Below are 17,484 nucleotides of genomic sequence, written 5' to 3'. Positions count from 1 at the left end.
TATGTGTTCTGTGGGTGTGTTATGGTTGGTATATGAACTGATTAAAATGAGACACGAATGGCAGCGTGTATTTTCTGACCAAAAGTAGTTTTATGAGTTTCAATGAGTCCTACAGAATGAATAAAACAGCTTCTGTATATCGAAAGTATTATAGGAGTTTAGGGGAATGACATTTACATCATTAAATGTGATATAGGAAAGAGGATATAGTTTAGTTCGAACTTTTCAATATATCTCTTTCATTTAATGAAAGAAGATGTATTGAAAAGTTCGAACTAAAATTCTCGATAAATATTTATGATTTATATTTTTTTTTCCAAGTATATATCTTTTTCAAGTACATGTTTTTTGTTGCTGAAAAACATTTTGAAATTCAAACTTATCTTTTTAATTGATTCATCAAAATTAAGACCCAAAAATATTTATGAGTCTTTTACGTCATATTACCCTAAAAAAATTCCTGTTAAACAGCAAATTTTGTAAAGAATAGAGATTACCTTAACATTTTGATATTTAATGAAAAATTATGCCTCTTTTTTGATTAAAAAAAAGTCCATGACTCTGCGAAGAACAGCCTTAATAAATTATGAAAATGAACTTTATATGGAAAAAAGAAATATATTGTCTCGACAAGATTGCCCGTTTAAACCCCATAACAACCCACTTGGATCTCTGAAAGAATCGCAATGGCAGCCAGGTGGGAAACCTAGACGGGTCCGAGTAAATTGAAATTAAAATTTTATTTAAATCACTCAATAAAATACAACTGATGTTAATAACTTTCATTTACAAAACAATACATAAAAAAATAGTAGTAAAGAAAGTGCATCAGTTCATAAGAGGAAAAATTTTTCCCAGTTTAATTAATGCAAAAATATCTTGAAAAGAAATTAAGTGCAAGCAAACATGATAAATATTTTGAAAAGACCAAAGAATGATCAAGCCATTTGTAAGGAAGTTGTAAACGCATTAAAATTATCAAACCAAATATTTTCCAACCTAGTGAAAAGTGATTTAATGAATCTTCGACTGAAAGTATAAAAACATAATTTCATCATCAGTTCATCATCAATTCAGTTGTAAGGACGAGATTTTGCGGTCATAATACTTACACTCAATAGAAGTTTGCATTAGCAATCATCCATATTCTTGTATCCTTCATATAATGTAAACAAGATCTTTTCATTTCACCGTTAGTAATTGAATGAATTATCGCGCCAAATGAATTATTGAATGAATTATTCCCGCCAAAAATAAAAATAACCGCAAACAGTGTGATAATTACATCGATGTTCTAAAGACGTTTGAAAGTTCAGCTTCTATTTATCATCAGATGTATCATCATGAAAGTCTGACCAAAACATTTCCGCAACTCCTGCTTTAATCCGTATATTCGAGGCATTCTATTAGAGCGTTTCAGCTGAATGGAGTTTTTAAAATAACAACTTTTTTTAAAAGATATTGATATTAAACTTTTTTGTTGGTTTACTAAGAAAACGCGAAAAATTGTAGATGTAAGTAAAAAAATCATTAAGTTTTTTTAACAAAAAGTATTATTGACACCTTCCATCATTATTATTGACACCTTCCATCCTTTGTTTTATATTTTTTTTCCGCAATTTTCTTTTTGATGATCCAATTTCATTTAAGCGATGCAAATTCATTTAAGCGGAGATGTTATAGTTTTTCCCTGGCTAAACGGAACTTATGATCTCATGTAATAAAAAAACAATGAGATAAAAAGAGACCTTTATGAGACGAAAGTGTGCAATTAAGGAATAGCATTTAACAACAAAAGATCGGCGGAAAAAAATCCTGACAAAAAAAAACAAACAAACAAAAAACAGAAAGAATGAATTTGTAACTGAATTAAATCAGGAAATAAACCAGACATTTCTTTAATTGAAAACGTCCTTTCTTATTGCAGATGATAAAAGTTATAGAAAAGGTAAATTATTGGTATCCATTTAATCTTTTGAACTACACAAATGGCTCTAATTTTAAGTTTAAGAACATTAAAAATCCAACACGTTAAATTTTAATACTGAGCACTTTTTAAGTATTGAGACAACCGCTAATAACTTTAAGTAAGATATAATTCAAGTATGTTAATCTTCATAACGTTGCCTTTTTTACGTCATTAACATTAGCAATTTCTAAGATTAAGCTGAGATAAGAATAACGGTTTCGTTTTAATACAAAACTGAAAGAATTAAATTAAAATTTGTCGCTTGATAAGTCAATCATTCTTATGAAGAGATAAAAAGATTTTAGTGTTTACAACATTATTTATAAATCTCTAATCTGAGAGGAATATGAACGTTTACTTTTTTTTAAAATGTTATTATTTTTTTGATTGCTTTAATTTTTAAAGGATGTAACTTTTTAAGCAAGAAACTAATTATCATTTTTTACTCTTTATTTTAAATTAATATTTGAAATTAATTTTAATTTAAAATTATTTTTAATCACTATTTTAAAGTATCATTTTAAATTGTTAAATTGTTACGGTTAAATTGTTACTTTAAATAACTTTAAGTTATTATTTAAAAATTTTTTTTTTAAATTATCATTTCTTCACTATCAAATATAAAAAACAATCATTAAAAAAAAAAAGAAAAAGAAAAAATGTAAAAATTAAAAAGCATATTAAAGTATAAACTACCTTCGATATTTTTTAAAATGACTTTTTATTACATAAACATAATACAGTCAACAAATTACCTTTCTTTTTTTGAATTAATTTTATCTAAAAATTACTCTTAAACGATATACTATACCTATTTACACAACGTAGGCAGAACTAGGTTATCATGCCACAAAACCTATAGTTGCAAGGTCTCGTATTTGTAACTGTATATAAGAAATGCAGGATCATATCTTAGTAAAAATAGTTTAAGTTTTATAGATTAAAAATTTTGTTTAACTCCCTGCGGGATTGTATTAACTAAATATTTCACTAATCACGTTAAAAATTCAATGTGACTCTTTTAAACATCGTTTAAAATTGAAATCTCTTTCATTTAATTCAAAGTATATCAATCCAACAATTATAATTGGCTCTGGGGTCTTGGCTCTGTAATTTCTATTTAACTTGATTACTGCTGAGGTTAAGAATTTGATTATCGTGCAGTTTTAGTACGGCACATTATTTCATATTGTAAATATAATTATTGTCATTTCCCTTTTTTCTGTTCATAATTTTCTTATGATTTTTTTACAGATCCAAGAGCTTTAAGTTAAAAAAAGAATACTTAAATGGATGGAGATTCAAACAATGAACTTATATTTACATGCAAGCTATTTAAAATCTTGGTTTATAATCAAAGTAATCTGAGTGTGAGACTTTTTCTTTGGTTTATTTTTAGGAGTTGTATAAAATAGCTGTTTGCTATTAAATTACGTCTGCATTTTTATAAGGGATTATGTTTAAGCTGAAGATCTCAAATCCAACTTTTTATTAGACAAGCTTTAAATTTGAAAAAACTTTTAGCAGAGCTTCAATAAATGAAAAACTTTAAAAGAGTAATAATTTAAAAAAACTGAAATTTTTTTCTCAATTTACATCATGGTAAGGCCTGGTATACATCAGAGTGAGTAACGTTTACATTTAAAACGTTACATTAAAAAGATTATAGAAATTTTTAAGCCGCAATTGTTTTGCACTTTTTATTGAGAGAATAAAAACAGTAGAAGTTTTCAGCTTAAAAGTTCATGCTGTTTTTAAAACCTCACGCATTTTCATTTAAGAAAGGTTTAAAAGTCTCTTGAGTTCATACATTTTGCAAAATAAACATTTTTAATCTTAAGATTCGTGACAATAAGTAAATTGAATTTATCTAAATAAAATAAACCAGCTGTACAACGATACAATTTTTTAATAAAGTTTTTTTTTTTTTTTCTCTCTTTATATTTATGAATCTATCATTCTTTAATTATTCAACTAATGTAAAACTTTTCTTCCTGTCTGATTATTTAACCAATTAATTAATTCAATAAATTTTATATACGCAACATAAAAAGTGATGCCATTGCACTTTGCGATCCGATCATTGATCACAGAATCCAATCTGAAATTCGTAAGGTTCTGAAAATTTCTGCAAACCATAAGATTCTACTCTCAAATATGATGCCATCAAACTGAAGCGTTTAAGAAAGAAAATTTATTATGAAGCTTTTAACATCACGCAAGAACAACAATAATAAAAGTAATACAGCAATAATATATTAAAACTCCAGAAGTTATACAATAAATTATATACAATTCAATTTCAGACTTTAACAACGAAAGTAGCAGCAACTTAAGATTGCAGCAGATATATTAAATACACAAAAGATATAACACCGTTAGAAAGACTACGGTAAGAAATTAATTTACAGAAAATCCTTTTCCCACAAAATTAATAAAACAACGCAAGCTCAAATACAGCTTACTCTGCGAGCCATACTTTCAAATTGATCAGTAACAGTTAATGCTAGTTTTAAATCAAAACTAAATCCATTTTGAATATCGCGGGTACAGGCACCTTGATCAATCAGAAACAAGGCAACGTCAAAATGTCCGAACAAGTTTGCAATTAAAAGAGGCGTTAGGTTAGACCATGTGCGGAGTTTAGTGTCAGCACCATGAAGTATTAAAGTTCTAACAATTTTAAGGTTTCCAACAACGCAAGCTTGGTGCAGTGGTGTCAAGCCGGGAGGCCTCATGTAGTTGACATCAATGGTATCATCTTGTAAAGCTCTGACTAATGCGTTGTAGTCATTTCGCAGTATCGAGATAAAAATAACGTCCTCAAAACTTTCAGCTGTATACCGCCGCATTGGACATGGCGTTTTTGATTTAAATGATGTAACTGATGATTGCTTAACAAGAACCCGTTTTGAACGATTTTCTATACCTTTTCTTTCACCCTCTTCAATTTCTTTCATGAATCTTTTATCTTTAAAAATACTGCGCAATAAAGACCAGGGTGATTTCTTCTCATTTTGCATATATAACAAAGGAATGGGAACTAATTCAGCAATTCTTCGGTTTTTTTCTTTTAGCTCATCATTTGATGAATTTGGAAGCGAAAATCTTCTGGAGAACATTATCTCTTTTGACTATTTTAAAGGGAAAACTTTTTTCCTTGCACAGTTTTGGTTCTCCTCTTTTTTTGTTCTTTTTTCTATTTATTTCATCCACTTTTATAGAAAGATATAACGGTATGGCAAATTTTAAGTATTTTTCGTTTTTAACAATACCATATAAGCTTTTAATTCCACTTGACGCCTAAAGGAAACAATTACGCATTTTTAATTAAAGGCATTTAAACTAGCGTCATAAAATTCTACGGTGAAAAAAATGACTTAAACTCATCCTTTCTCAAGTTTCACTCTCCTCATTTAACATTGCTTTACCGTTTTTCACTTTCATATGCTCCTTTATTTATGAATTACTAATTTAATAGCTAAACTTTAAACTTCAAAATCCTATCATGATAAAAAAGATTTTTTACCTAGTCTCAATGTTGTTGGTATTGGACTGAACAAGATTTAAAACTGGAAAAAATTCGTGCTTATGTTAACTGATGATTATTAATTTACAAAATTGCAAAAAAAAAAACAAAAAAAAACAAACAAGAAAATAAGTTTTCTTCATGTTTTAAGAGAAAATATTATTAGATAAAATTCTTCCTACGATTTAGTTACACAAATCACTGATCGGTACATTTTTTACGTTAAGATTTTTTATACATATGTTTTGGCTAAAAATATATATATTTTGGCTCAAAATATGTTTTTTGGCCAAAAATATATATTTTTTTAGCTAAAAATATATATTTTTTGGCTAAAAATATATATGTTTTGGCTAAAAATATATATGCTATGGCTAAAAATATACATGCTTTGGCTAAAAATATATGCGTTTCGGCAAAAAAATTCTTATTGCATGATAATCTCTTTAACTATAATCTCAAATTCTTTTTTGTAAAGAGATAAACATCTCTTCATCAGATTACTGTTCAGATTTTAAAATAGTTTCACGCATTTTAATGTCAAATATAATTCAACGATAACTCTAATTGCGAAGATAAATAATTATTGCAACTTTTAATATATTTTACGCAATATATAAATAGATGTTGCGCAAATTATATAAATTATTCTTCACAAATTATATATTATATAATCCTTGAGGCATCTTTAAAAATATTTTACGCAATATAAAAAAATCAAACGTTTATCATAAATAGTAATAATCTTGCAAAACGTCACATCATAGAAGGTTCAAGTGAAATTTTAAGTTTACACAAATTTAAATAAAATTTATTAGTTAAGATTATAATTAGTTTTTAAAAAAATTTTTAAAACTTGCATATAAATATAACATATTATAAAAATGGCAGATGTACAGCTAGCTCCTTATTACTAACGAGGAATCGAGTTAAAAAAAAATATTCAAAACTTGCATCATAAGCATAGTGTAAGTCCTGGTGTTTTACTTATCAAAGTTTACAATTATGGGTTTATTAGCCTCCCTATTTTTTGCTGTTAGGATAGCTCTTAACACATCATCTTCTTGGCCTATAATAATGTCACAGAAGAAATTTTCGTCCGATAATTAACGAATGGTTCAATACCAGACGCAAGTTTCAGGCTCAAAAAATCTGACAGTTTTGAGTGTAAAAATTGAAAAATGAAACTCTTTGTTTTCCAAAAAAAATCACTTTCTTACTATTGGTCGTAGACGTAAGAAAAATGCCCCAACCCAAAAGTCTCGATTCAAAACTTTCTCGAAAGTAGTCCCAATAAATATAACGGTTGATCACAAAAAAAGTGGACTTGCATACAGTTTCTGTATATGCAAGAAACTATATGCAATTTCTGTATATGCAAGTTTCTGAATATGCAAAACTGTATGCAGTTTCTGTGTATGCAAGTTATAAAATGACACAATATTTCTAGAATTTATCATTATAATACAAAATAAAAAAACAAAAAAATAAATTGAAAAACTTGTGAAAAAGGTGAAAACAGGCAACTGTACTGCAGACAGGAAAATTTTTACAGACAAAGATTTGATGGAGAATGTTGCTTAAATATCTTTTAGGATAGCAAAATGAGGGTTTGAATTATACTTTTTAAACGATATTAACTTAACACAAACCTGTTATTCTAAAGTCTAAATTTCACTCGTTTTAAGATATTTTTGGATATTTTGGATGTGCGGGAATTGTAGACGAGGTCGAAGATCGTTTTCTTACACTGTTTTTGTTTTAGAGTTCAATATTATATCTACATTTAATACTACCTTGTTCTTTGACTCTTGTTCTTTGACTCTTGTTCTTTGACTCGTGCTCTTTGACTCTTGCTCTTTGACTCTTGCTCTTTGACTCTTGCTCTTTGACTCTTGCTCTTTGACTCTTGCTCTTTGACTCTTGCTCTTTGACTCTTGCTCTTTGACTCTTGCTCTTTGACTCTTGTTCTTTGACTCTTGCTCTTTGACTCTTGCTCTTGACTCTTGCTCTTGACTCTTTTCAACACATATTTCATACATTTTTAAAATGAATCAATAAAAACATGAAAAAAATGTGATTATAATACGTTGCTAGATTGACAAAACTGGTTAACGTGAGCTATGAAAATTTGTAATTTTCATTAAACAAATTTTTTAAAAAATTATCATTATTTACTTAAGCATAATATTTGATTTAACTGATTTCGTTTTAGGTATGACAACTAGTAGCTATGACAACAAGCAAAAAGAAAAAAGATTCTAAGTCCTGAACCAAAAACGCGATTAAAAAGATCCGAATCATACTACAGAAGCCACAGATCCCTAAAACACCTTGGAGAGGATGGAAAGGAACATGTTTCCTTTTAAAAAGCTCATCATTTACTCTAAGCTTTACCTTCGTAATCTCTATTTTGAAATACCATTAAGAGAGTTGGTAACTTGCCCTCTAAATAGAAAAGCTGTTTGGTTTATTATATTTAGTTTCACCAGGGTATCAATACATAAATAGGATTTAAAACGATTTAAAGAATATCAGTCCAAAATAAACTCTCCCCTAACCCTAAATTTTCCTCTTAACCTAAAGATATTAACTATCCATGTTTCCTTTTTTTAAATATATAAATTGGAAAAATAAATATAACTTAACAACCATTTTATCTGAACTGTCCTGTTATAAAGATGGTTCTAATTGTAGATTTGGATCTTTCGCCCTTTAAAGCCATAGTTTTATAGTTACTGCTGATCCTACTTCAGAGGGACCTATGCTAATTGGTTAGTCCAGTACAACCTTTTTCTAAGTTTACTACTAAACTTCTTGCAATGAAGCATAAGTCAAGAAAAGAATGTGCAATTACAACCTTCTTTTCAATACAAATTTTTTTTGAATATAAAAGAAAAGATCTAAAACATTTAATACCATAAATAATAATAAAAGTATTTACAAAAATTTATTAAAACGTACTGCCAACATAATGCTTTGATGAAAATTGATAAGTGTTTTAAAATAATGGATTTTTTATCTAGGTTTGTTTTGAGCTAGTTTGGACATGGAGCACTTAAATAGAGATCTGGTATTCAGTAAGTTGAGGCTGGCATCGGACAATATGAAAAATGTAGAATTAATGAACAGACTTTGAGCATGAAGAAGGAAATTCTGTCTAAAACTGTTTACTAGTCACCATGAAGCAAATTCTTTAATTACTTCTATTGTAGCGCAGTCTGGTGGAGATATTTAACAAAGTTATTATATATAAGATTTCTGGACAAATAATCTGTGACATTATTATAGGCCAAGAAGATGATGTGTTAAGAGCTATCCTAACAGCAAAAAGTAGGGAGGCTAATAAACCCATAGTTGAACATTTTGATTGGATAAACACAAGGAGTCACATTATGCTCATGTTGGCTAGCAGGCAACACTTTGTAGAAGAACACATAATCACTTAAATTCCAAATTGGCAGCTTAGGAAACTTGGTCCAGAAAAGCAACAACTCAAATCTTTGAAAGTTTAGTGGGTAGAAATTGCAGCAGATCGAGTTAAAACACTTTCAAGATAAAGTAAAAAACTAGCTTTAAAGATTAGCAGAAACTTGAAGAACAAATTATTCTGACAAACACTAAAGTTAAGTTTTAGCAATTAAAAACTTTTAAAGAATTTTTAGTTACTTAGTATACTACTAAATCACCAAGTTTTTCTTTCAGGGGAAGTGAGGTAACTATTATAAGCTAGCAGAATTGACATAACGTAGATCAAGGAAGTGAACCTGCTTTTAACAAGTTTCGCAAACCTCTCCTGTTTATCTACGTGTCTTTTTTTGTTTTGTCAGAGCGTCGCTTCTAAATCGTTAACATAACTTCATTTGGTCGGGGCAATGTAAACAATTTGATTTATAAACAACTTAATTTAAAATTACATAAAATGTTAATAATTAAAGCATTTGTTATTAAATAGAGGAAATTTATTCAAATATCCAATATTTTATCAAACAATGTTATCTAGTAAACGTTGGATAAAAATATCAATGTTCAATGTTATCTAGTAAACGTTTGATAAAAATATCAATGTTCAATGTTATCTAGTTAGCGTTTGATAAAAATGTCAATAGTTTACTCATGTTTAAGGAATTCTTTGAGGCTTAAGAAGATTTGAAAGAGAGCGTCCATAATGTACTTACGCAGTAAAATCACTGATTTTTGACCTCCTCGATCTCCCTTAAAAGGGAATTTCTTTTTTTTTTCTTGGGTCTTTCTTTTTACTGAGTAAGAAGAAAGACCCACGAAATAAAAAAAGAAAAGTTAATAAAACATTAAATACAAAAGAGATCAATATTTTTAGTTAGTTCGACATTTTTCTGTACTTAGCTAAAAAACAGGCCGTTATTAACAAAAGAAAAGAAAAATGATTCAGAAAGGCTTTGTGTTGCAAGTATTTTATATCTAGCCTTTTATATTTCCACAAAAGGCGGCTGAATCAAATGGAACATGTTATGGAAAACAGGTATGAACTCTGCTTCCACTCTTGGATTGGTAATCACCTCACTGACATCTTTAGTTTCACTTAAATCAACTCTCCTTTTTTTTTTTTTTGTTTTCTTTTTTTGTTTGTGTGCTTTCTTTTGTCGTTTCAATGCACCTCGCTCGGCCAGTATTCATTGCATTTGTCGCAAATTCCGTTTGAAAGCTTTTTTTTTTCAAACAATGAATATCAAATGGTATAGTTTTATACTTTAAGCCTTCTTTAGGTATATCTTGTAGCTAAAAGCGATGCGTCAGGGTAGTAAAGTTTGAATGGTTTGAATTGTCCTGACATTTCTCAATTTATAGATAGTATCGAAATTGCTGACCATGTCTCTCTACCCAAACAGGATCAGGCTTCTGTTCGGCAATTAATAAAGTAACCGTTGATGACGGTTTTCTGGGATAAACGTCGCTTTTTGGATTCCGTTATAAAACCTTGCATACTTTAGGTTTCATGGATTTTGCGAACTTTGCAAATCCTTATTTCAATTTAGAAATTCTTATTGACAATAAAATTTTGAATGTTTCTACTGTTTAAAAGTTTGGTTTTAATGGCCAAACTTTCGATATATTTTTTAATATTTGCTAGAAACCGGTTCGATACATATCTTAATATTTACTAGAAACCTGACAATTAGACATTTTAAAACTAAAATGAAGTAAAATTAAGAAATTGTATTGCCTGTCCAAGTTTGTTAAACCTTTTCTTATACTTTCTTTTACAATCAAGAACGAACGCTGTGATTCAAGATCTTAGATTTTCTTCCAATTTTTAACTTGTGCCGGATTTGCTCTTTCCTTCTCGTTTAAGAAATACCAAAAAACGAATTATCATAAAACTTTGACAGTTTTAAAGATAAGATATAGAAAAATTTGTGGATATGTCTAATATGATGAATAAAACTATGCAACTGCGCAATAGTCATAAAGTGTAGTTTGATTTGCAATTCGGTAGAACCCAATATATAGAAAATCACGAGAGAAAAAGTATGTAAACTATTATTAAATCTTGCTTACTAAATTTAGTCCTTTCAGGCTCTGTCTAGGTGCAATTGAAGAACTTTATATTTTATTTGACGAAGACGGCGCCAGATAGATATCTTTATACTTTTTGCTAGACTAATTTGAAGAAGTAAATTATTAATAAATAATTAATAATGAAATATTATTTTAAAATGATAATATAAAACTAAACTGTTGTTAGGTTTGAATAGAAAACAGGTTGCGTAATTAAAAAAACAAACAATTCGCAAAATCGTACGACGTTGCAGAAGATGAAAAACAATTTCAATAACAATCGCTCGCTTTCTCTTTTCTTCCAATGACTGAAGTCAGAAAAAAACAAAATATAAATTTTTTACATTTCAAAAATCAATTGCTTTTTGTAAACATTCAGATCAAGTTTCAGAAATAATTCTTGAGAAAGATAGTCAAACCGCGTACTTACTCGTAGTTTTGAACACCCTCCTGTCCTTGTACGCATTTGTATGTTTTTTAGTAATCCCCAACCCCCATACCCGCGTACGTACTTTATGGAAGTCCCCAAAGTTACGATTCAAGCAAATAAATGCTAAAAAAAGCAATAAACCAATCAATTAAATACCTGATAATAAGTTTTAGAATTTGGTAAATAGCAGAATAATTATAATGAGTGCCATTTTCTTTCTCTTTCCTTAATTTCCTTAACAATAATAGCTTTCTTGCTATTTACTTAATTCTAAGATGCATAACTTAAATCGAGCAACTTTCGAAAAAAACTGACATGAATCTCATGTATCTCTTGAATCTATTCAATATACCAAGGAAAATGGTATTCATATGCTTTCGTTCCCTCCTCATTGTTCGCACAAACTGCAGCCTTTGGATCGTTCAGTGTTTTTTCACTAAAGAGACATTACTATGTTCAGTGCGATGCATGGCTAAGTAGCCATCCCGGGCGGCCAATGCAGCCTCTTGACATTCCCGCTATATGTTGTAATGCATTCAAGTTTGCCATGTCACCTGCTAATATAAAGTCAGGCTTCGAATCTACAGGGATTTTTCCTTTCAATCGTTTTCAGATTGACGCTGTCCTGTTTCTGCCCTCGTCTGTTAGTGATAGGCCAGATCCTGCAGTTTCTGGAGGTGTTGATTCTGCTTTGAACGTGGAGGAAATTGCTACTGCTGAAAACAATTGTCATCTTCAAGCAGACGGCACTATGAACTTAGCTTCATTTGAATTTCAACCGTCGACATCAGCTCTTTCAGATTCGTTAGCGATATGTAAGGAAAATCCAGTAGCTTCCACATCTGCTGGAACTATTTTTTGTGCCAATAGTCAAGCTATAGCCTCGCATTATGTGGTACGGCCACTTCCTAATGCCGGACCACTCAGCCAGAGTAAACGCGGGAGAAAACAGGGCAAAACACGTATTTTAACCGATACACCAGAAAAACTGGCTATTGACCTGGCAGAACAAAAGAAAAAGAAAAAAGGAGAACCAAAGTCTAAATTGGTTGCACTAAGACTAAGACTGTAAATTGTGGGCCCATGAAGAATGTACAGATGGTACTCTGCATTTATTTGTGAAAATTGTTTAGAGTGATTAACCCTTTTCCCGTTTGTGTTGCATATTTGCAACAAATGATATTCTGATAATTTTTTTGGTTATAAAGTTTATCCACAACATAGGTGTTTTGAAATATGTATTTTAGATCTTTCTATTTTTATTTTGACGCAAATTAACCACAATAACATTTTCTTTTGAATAATGGCACTCAAGAGAGAAGTGCTATTTTTAGTAAGTTTTAGTTACTATCTTTAATGCTTATTTTTGAATATAGGAAAACCCATGCTGACGCTTAAATCTTTAAAATTGTTATGTACTATGATTTAAGTTTTATATTAGTGTCATTTTAAACCAAAACAAGCATAAGATATTGCTAGATTTACCTCCTAATTTATTTTTTGCAAATGTGCAACATTGTCGGATCAAGGTATAAAAATGGCCTTTTTTTTTTTTTGTATGATTTCTCGGGTAGCTCCTACAAAAACTTGTAGAATTTCGAAATTTTACTGTACAAGAAGCTTTTAATTACGTACTTGAACAGATTCTGATTCTGAGTAATTAGACTTAGTAGAATCAGATGAATCAGGAAATGAGGCAGAACTTGAAATTGACAATGTTGTTTTCAATTCTGAAGAATCTGAGTGAGTCAGTTTTGATTACCATTGAATTGCTTTGAGAATTGATGTAAATTTACATTAGTTTTTTTATCTTTAGGACTGAAGAAGAAGAAGAAAGTAGTTTTTCACCATTCAACATGACTTTAGGATCTGAAGAGTCATGGTATGTATCAATTAGAATAATGAATCTCATATTTTAAAAATTATGTATATATATTTCCGAAATGTGAGGTTCTTTATTCAAAATGATAAATACCATGCCTCTTTAGATCCAAAAGTGTATTTCAAGTAATATGTATAATATATATATATATATATATATATATATATATATATATATATATATATATATATATATATATATATATATATATATATATATATATATATATATTAGGGCGGGCCAAATTTTTTGTCGATTAGAGCCACCCCCTAGGATGATTCTATGGACAATTCTAAGCAACGTTGGTGAAGGAACCATAGGTCTATCTCGATTTTCGAGTCTCCCACTTTTCAAAAAATGATTTTTTCCCATAACATCGTTTTTATTCAAAATTCGATTTTTTATTCATTGTTATATTATCTTTTTTATGTGTTTATAGGGGGTTTTTGTGGTCAAGTAATTCATTTCTGATCTTGATTTTTACCTATGACCACCGCCAGAGGGCGTTTCATGCATGCTTTAACTATTTTTCATTTATTTTCCGAGAAAAATTACAAGTTGTTTGGTAAAATTGATCTTTATATTATTTTTTTCAACAGAGATTCAACTTAAAAAATAAGAACATGTGTAAAAAATAAAAAAAAAAAAAAAGAATTTGGTAAGAAAAAAAAGCGACAAACTGTTGTTGCTTTCAAGTCAACAACGTATTTATTTAAAAAAAAAAAATTGGTAAAACATCATTGCCGACATATTTGGCCGAAAACCAAACTGGTCCTTAGGGGCGAAATGTCGTTTGACATTTCGCCATCAACTATATTCTGTTTCCGTTGCTCATTCATTCTAGAAAAATCTGCGAATGTTAGCACATGAATTTTCAGTTTTGGAAAAGAGAATAAAATTAATCTTAAAAAATAATAATCATCGTGCGTTTTTACTACAACATTTTATATGAGAGTATTTTTTGTGTGTTTGTTTTGTAAACAAAGCGTCTTCGAGTCATTTATTTAGCTTCGTTTTTCGTTTCAAATAAAAATTTGATATTTGAATATAAATAAAATTGTCACCATTTTTACCATTGTGTATTTACCAATTTGTAGGTGGAAAAAATATATTCAAACCAAATGCTTTAAAATATTTAGTAAAAGTATACAATGGATCCAAATGCGTTGCCGTCTACATTGCAAACCGCAACAACATCAACGAGGACCGAAAGTCATTTGAAGCATTTGCCTTCGCACGATGTTGCTGTTTTTGGTGCATCTTGTGATTTGAGTGGACTAAATCTGCCAACGAAACAGGATATTTTAAGATGTTTTTTTTTCTTGACCAAACGTGCTAAACTGCAAAACAAAATGTTTTCGTATAAAACATTCGTACCGCACGTAACAGACAAATTGATTGAAATTTGGAGTCAACTTAATGTTGGAATTCTAACAAAAAAAAAGTGTTGTTAGAAAATCGGGTACAGTGATTGAGAAGTATCAAATCAAAACGAAACATCCAAAAATCGCCACATTCAGAACGTTCGTGCAATCTACAAAAGAATTATTTTACATCGGCAAATGTCAATGTGACTTGAAGGCAGCATTATGCTCATATGGATTGATTCCAGATCAATTGAAAGAGTTCATGCGAGATCAGGCTACTGTCATAAGATTGACGATACCGGAATTCGAAGAGCCAGCACCAACGTCAACAATGGTATCAACAAGTGTTGAAGAGAGCCATTTAGCATATGAACCAAGCACTGATACAGATGAGCCAAGTACAAATCCACAAGATGTTCCGCCAGTGATACAAGGACCGTATATTCCCAGATACGATGTTTTGAACTTCGCTGCGATGTGTGATCGATTTGGTGTGTCTGATAGAATAGCAGCAGCACTCGCAACATCTCTTATGCAAGACATTTACGTAAAAGATGAACATGGCAATCCTATCATCATGGATAAAAATAAAGTGTGTCGAGAAAAAGTCAAATGCAGACAAGAATTGCTTTTTAAGCAGTATGATGCATCCAATTTGATAGCATTTTCATTCGACGGCCGAAAAAATGATGCTTTAACAATGGAAAAAATCGATGAAAAGTTCCATGCAAGGATTGTGAAAGAACCACATCTAGTTGTTTTGAAGGAACCAAATTCTCAATTAATAGGCTACACAAAAGTCAAAAATGAAGATGCTGAACACAAATTGATGACATTGAATGCATTTTTCGTCGAAAAAGAAATTGCTCTCGATGCATTAATTGGCATATGCTGTGATGGTGAGCCAACAAATACTGGCGGAAGAAATGGGATTTTGCGTCGATTTGATTTGCATTTGAATAGACCGCTGCATTGGTTTGTGTGCCTTTTACACTTCAACAAGCTGCCATTTCGTCATTTGTTTGACACTTTGGAAAGATCATCGACCACTGGACCACGAACAACAACCGGAACGTTGGGCAAACAAATTAAAACGTGTGAAAATCTTCTGGTATGTATCATTTGTCATTTTTCTCATCATTTTTTTCCATTATTAAATGGTAAAATTGCATTTAATTCATCTAATTTCTTTTATTTCAGCTTGTACATGAATTCGAGATAATCGTGCTAGAGAACATGCCACCTGATTTAGATCCATTTGAATCATCCACCGATTCAAAGTACTTATACAAAATGGCCAATGCAATTTCAAATGGTGTTATTCCTGCGGATTTGTCTCAAATTAAACCAGGACTAATAGCACATTCACGTTGGCTCACCAAGGCGAATAGATTGTTGCGGTTGTATGTGTCAACTGAAAATCCATCAAGGAATTTGAAAATTCTGGCAAAATACATAATGAAAGTTTATATGCCGATGCACTTCAACATCAAGTACTATAATTCGGTGGTCTTCGGTAGTGTATTATTTTACAAATTCATTCGTTGGACACAATATTTGGATACAAATCTACGCGGAGTTGTGAATAATGTCATTAAAGACAATTCATATTACGCACATTCCGAAAATATTTTGTTAGCTATGTTATTTGATGAAAAAAAAGAGACACGAAACATCGCAATCAAGAAAATTTTACAATACCGAAGATATCTGTACGACCCGGGACATCTTAGAGTTTATCAAAAACCTTTGAAAAACTTCAATTGTACAGATTATACGAATATGATTGATTTAAATAAAGATGATGTCTTATTCGAACCACCGTTTACGCATAGCCTTACGTATGATCATTTGGAACAATATTTAGAATATGATCATTCACCGTTGCCTGATCCAAGAATTCCGGTACACATACAGGCAACGCAAAGACATGTTCAATTGCTGGCTAGCGATTCTAAACGTGTTTGAGAAAAAAGTCGACACAGTGTTATGGCAGTTTCATCGGAAAGCCGTGCAAAATACCCAGACTTGAAAGCAAGAAAGACTTTCAAAAATAACTTTTTTCGCTTTTCTTCCACTAAATTCACTTTTTTTTTTTATTTTTTACACATGTTCTTACTTTTTAAGTTGAATCTCTGTTGAAAAAAATAATATAAAGATCAATTTTACCGAACAACTTGTAATTTTTCTCGGAAAATAGACAAAAAATAGTTAAAATATGCATGAAACGCACTCTGGCGGTGGTCATAAGTAAAAATCAAGATCAGAAATGAATTTCTCGACCCCAAAAACCCCCCATATACACATAAAAAAGATAACATAACGATGAATAAATAATGGAATTTTGAATGAAAACGATGTTATGGGAAAAAATCATTTTTTGAAAAGTGGGAGACTCGAAAATCGAGATAGACCTATGGTTCCTTCACCAAAGTTGCTTAGAATTGTCCATAGAATCATGCTAGGGGGCAGCTCTGATCGAATTTTTCGGCTCCATACAAATTGGCCCGCCCTAATATATATATATATATATATATATATATATATATATATATATATATATATATATATATATATATATATATATATATATACTTAAAACATATTTTAGTGCTTATGAGTATGATGTTACTCAGTTAAAAAGAAAATCTGCAAAGAAGCCGGTCTATAAATGGAGGAAAATGCAACTACCAATATTTGATGCAGCGTTCAAAGGAGAGGAGTTTTCTCTACCAGAACGCATTGACATGACACTATTAGAGTATTTTA

General features: G+C 30.2%; 1 protein-coding gene and 1 long non-coding RNA gene across 2 annotated transcripts; one reads left to right on the top strand and one right to left on the bottom strand.

The window, feature by feature from the left end:
• The first annotated feature begins 1,389 nt into the window (after positions 1–1,389).
• On the top strand, positions 1,390–9,427 carry LOC149888952 (uncharacterized). The gene is made up of 2 exons (XR_016452925.1): positions 1,390–1,514; positions 7,714–9,427. It is a non-coding gene; the product is annotated as an uncharacterized LOC149888952 (long non-coding RNA).
• LOC149888953 (SMC5-SMC6 complex localization factor protein 1-like) lies at positions 4,210–5,605 on the bottom strand. The gene is made up of 2 exons (XM_090088748.1): positions 5,499–5,605; positions 4,210–5,272 (listed from the first exon to the last, which is right to left on the bottom strand). Exon 2 carries the CDS (start codon positions 5,089–5,091, stop codon positions 4,420–4,422), a length of 672 nt encoding a protein of 223 aa, XP_089944874.1. The 5' UTR covers positions 5,092–5,272; positions 5,499–5,605; the 3' UTR covers positions 4,210–4,419.
• Positions 9,428–17,484: the final 8,057 nt, after the last annotated feature.

The sequence above is a fragment of the Hydra viridissima genome, unplaced genomic scaffold (genome assembly GCF_058129835.1).
Source record: "Hydra viridissima isolate aposymbiotic clone 2 unplaced genomic scaffold, HvirCarnegie_v1 scaffold_5, whole genome shotgun sequence".
Lineage (NCBI taxonomy): Eukaryota > Metazoa > Cnidaria > Hydrozoa > Anthoathecata > Hydridae > Hydra > Hydra viridissima.
This window is presented reverse-complemented; position numbering and strand designations above follow the sequence as displayed.

Excerpts from the sequence above, each read along its gene's own strand:
- LOC149888953 (XM_090088748.1), bottom strand. The coding sequence starts at position 5,091 with ATGTTCTCCAGAAGATTTTCGCTTCCAAATTCATCAAATGATGAGCTA.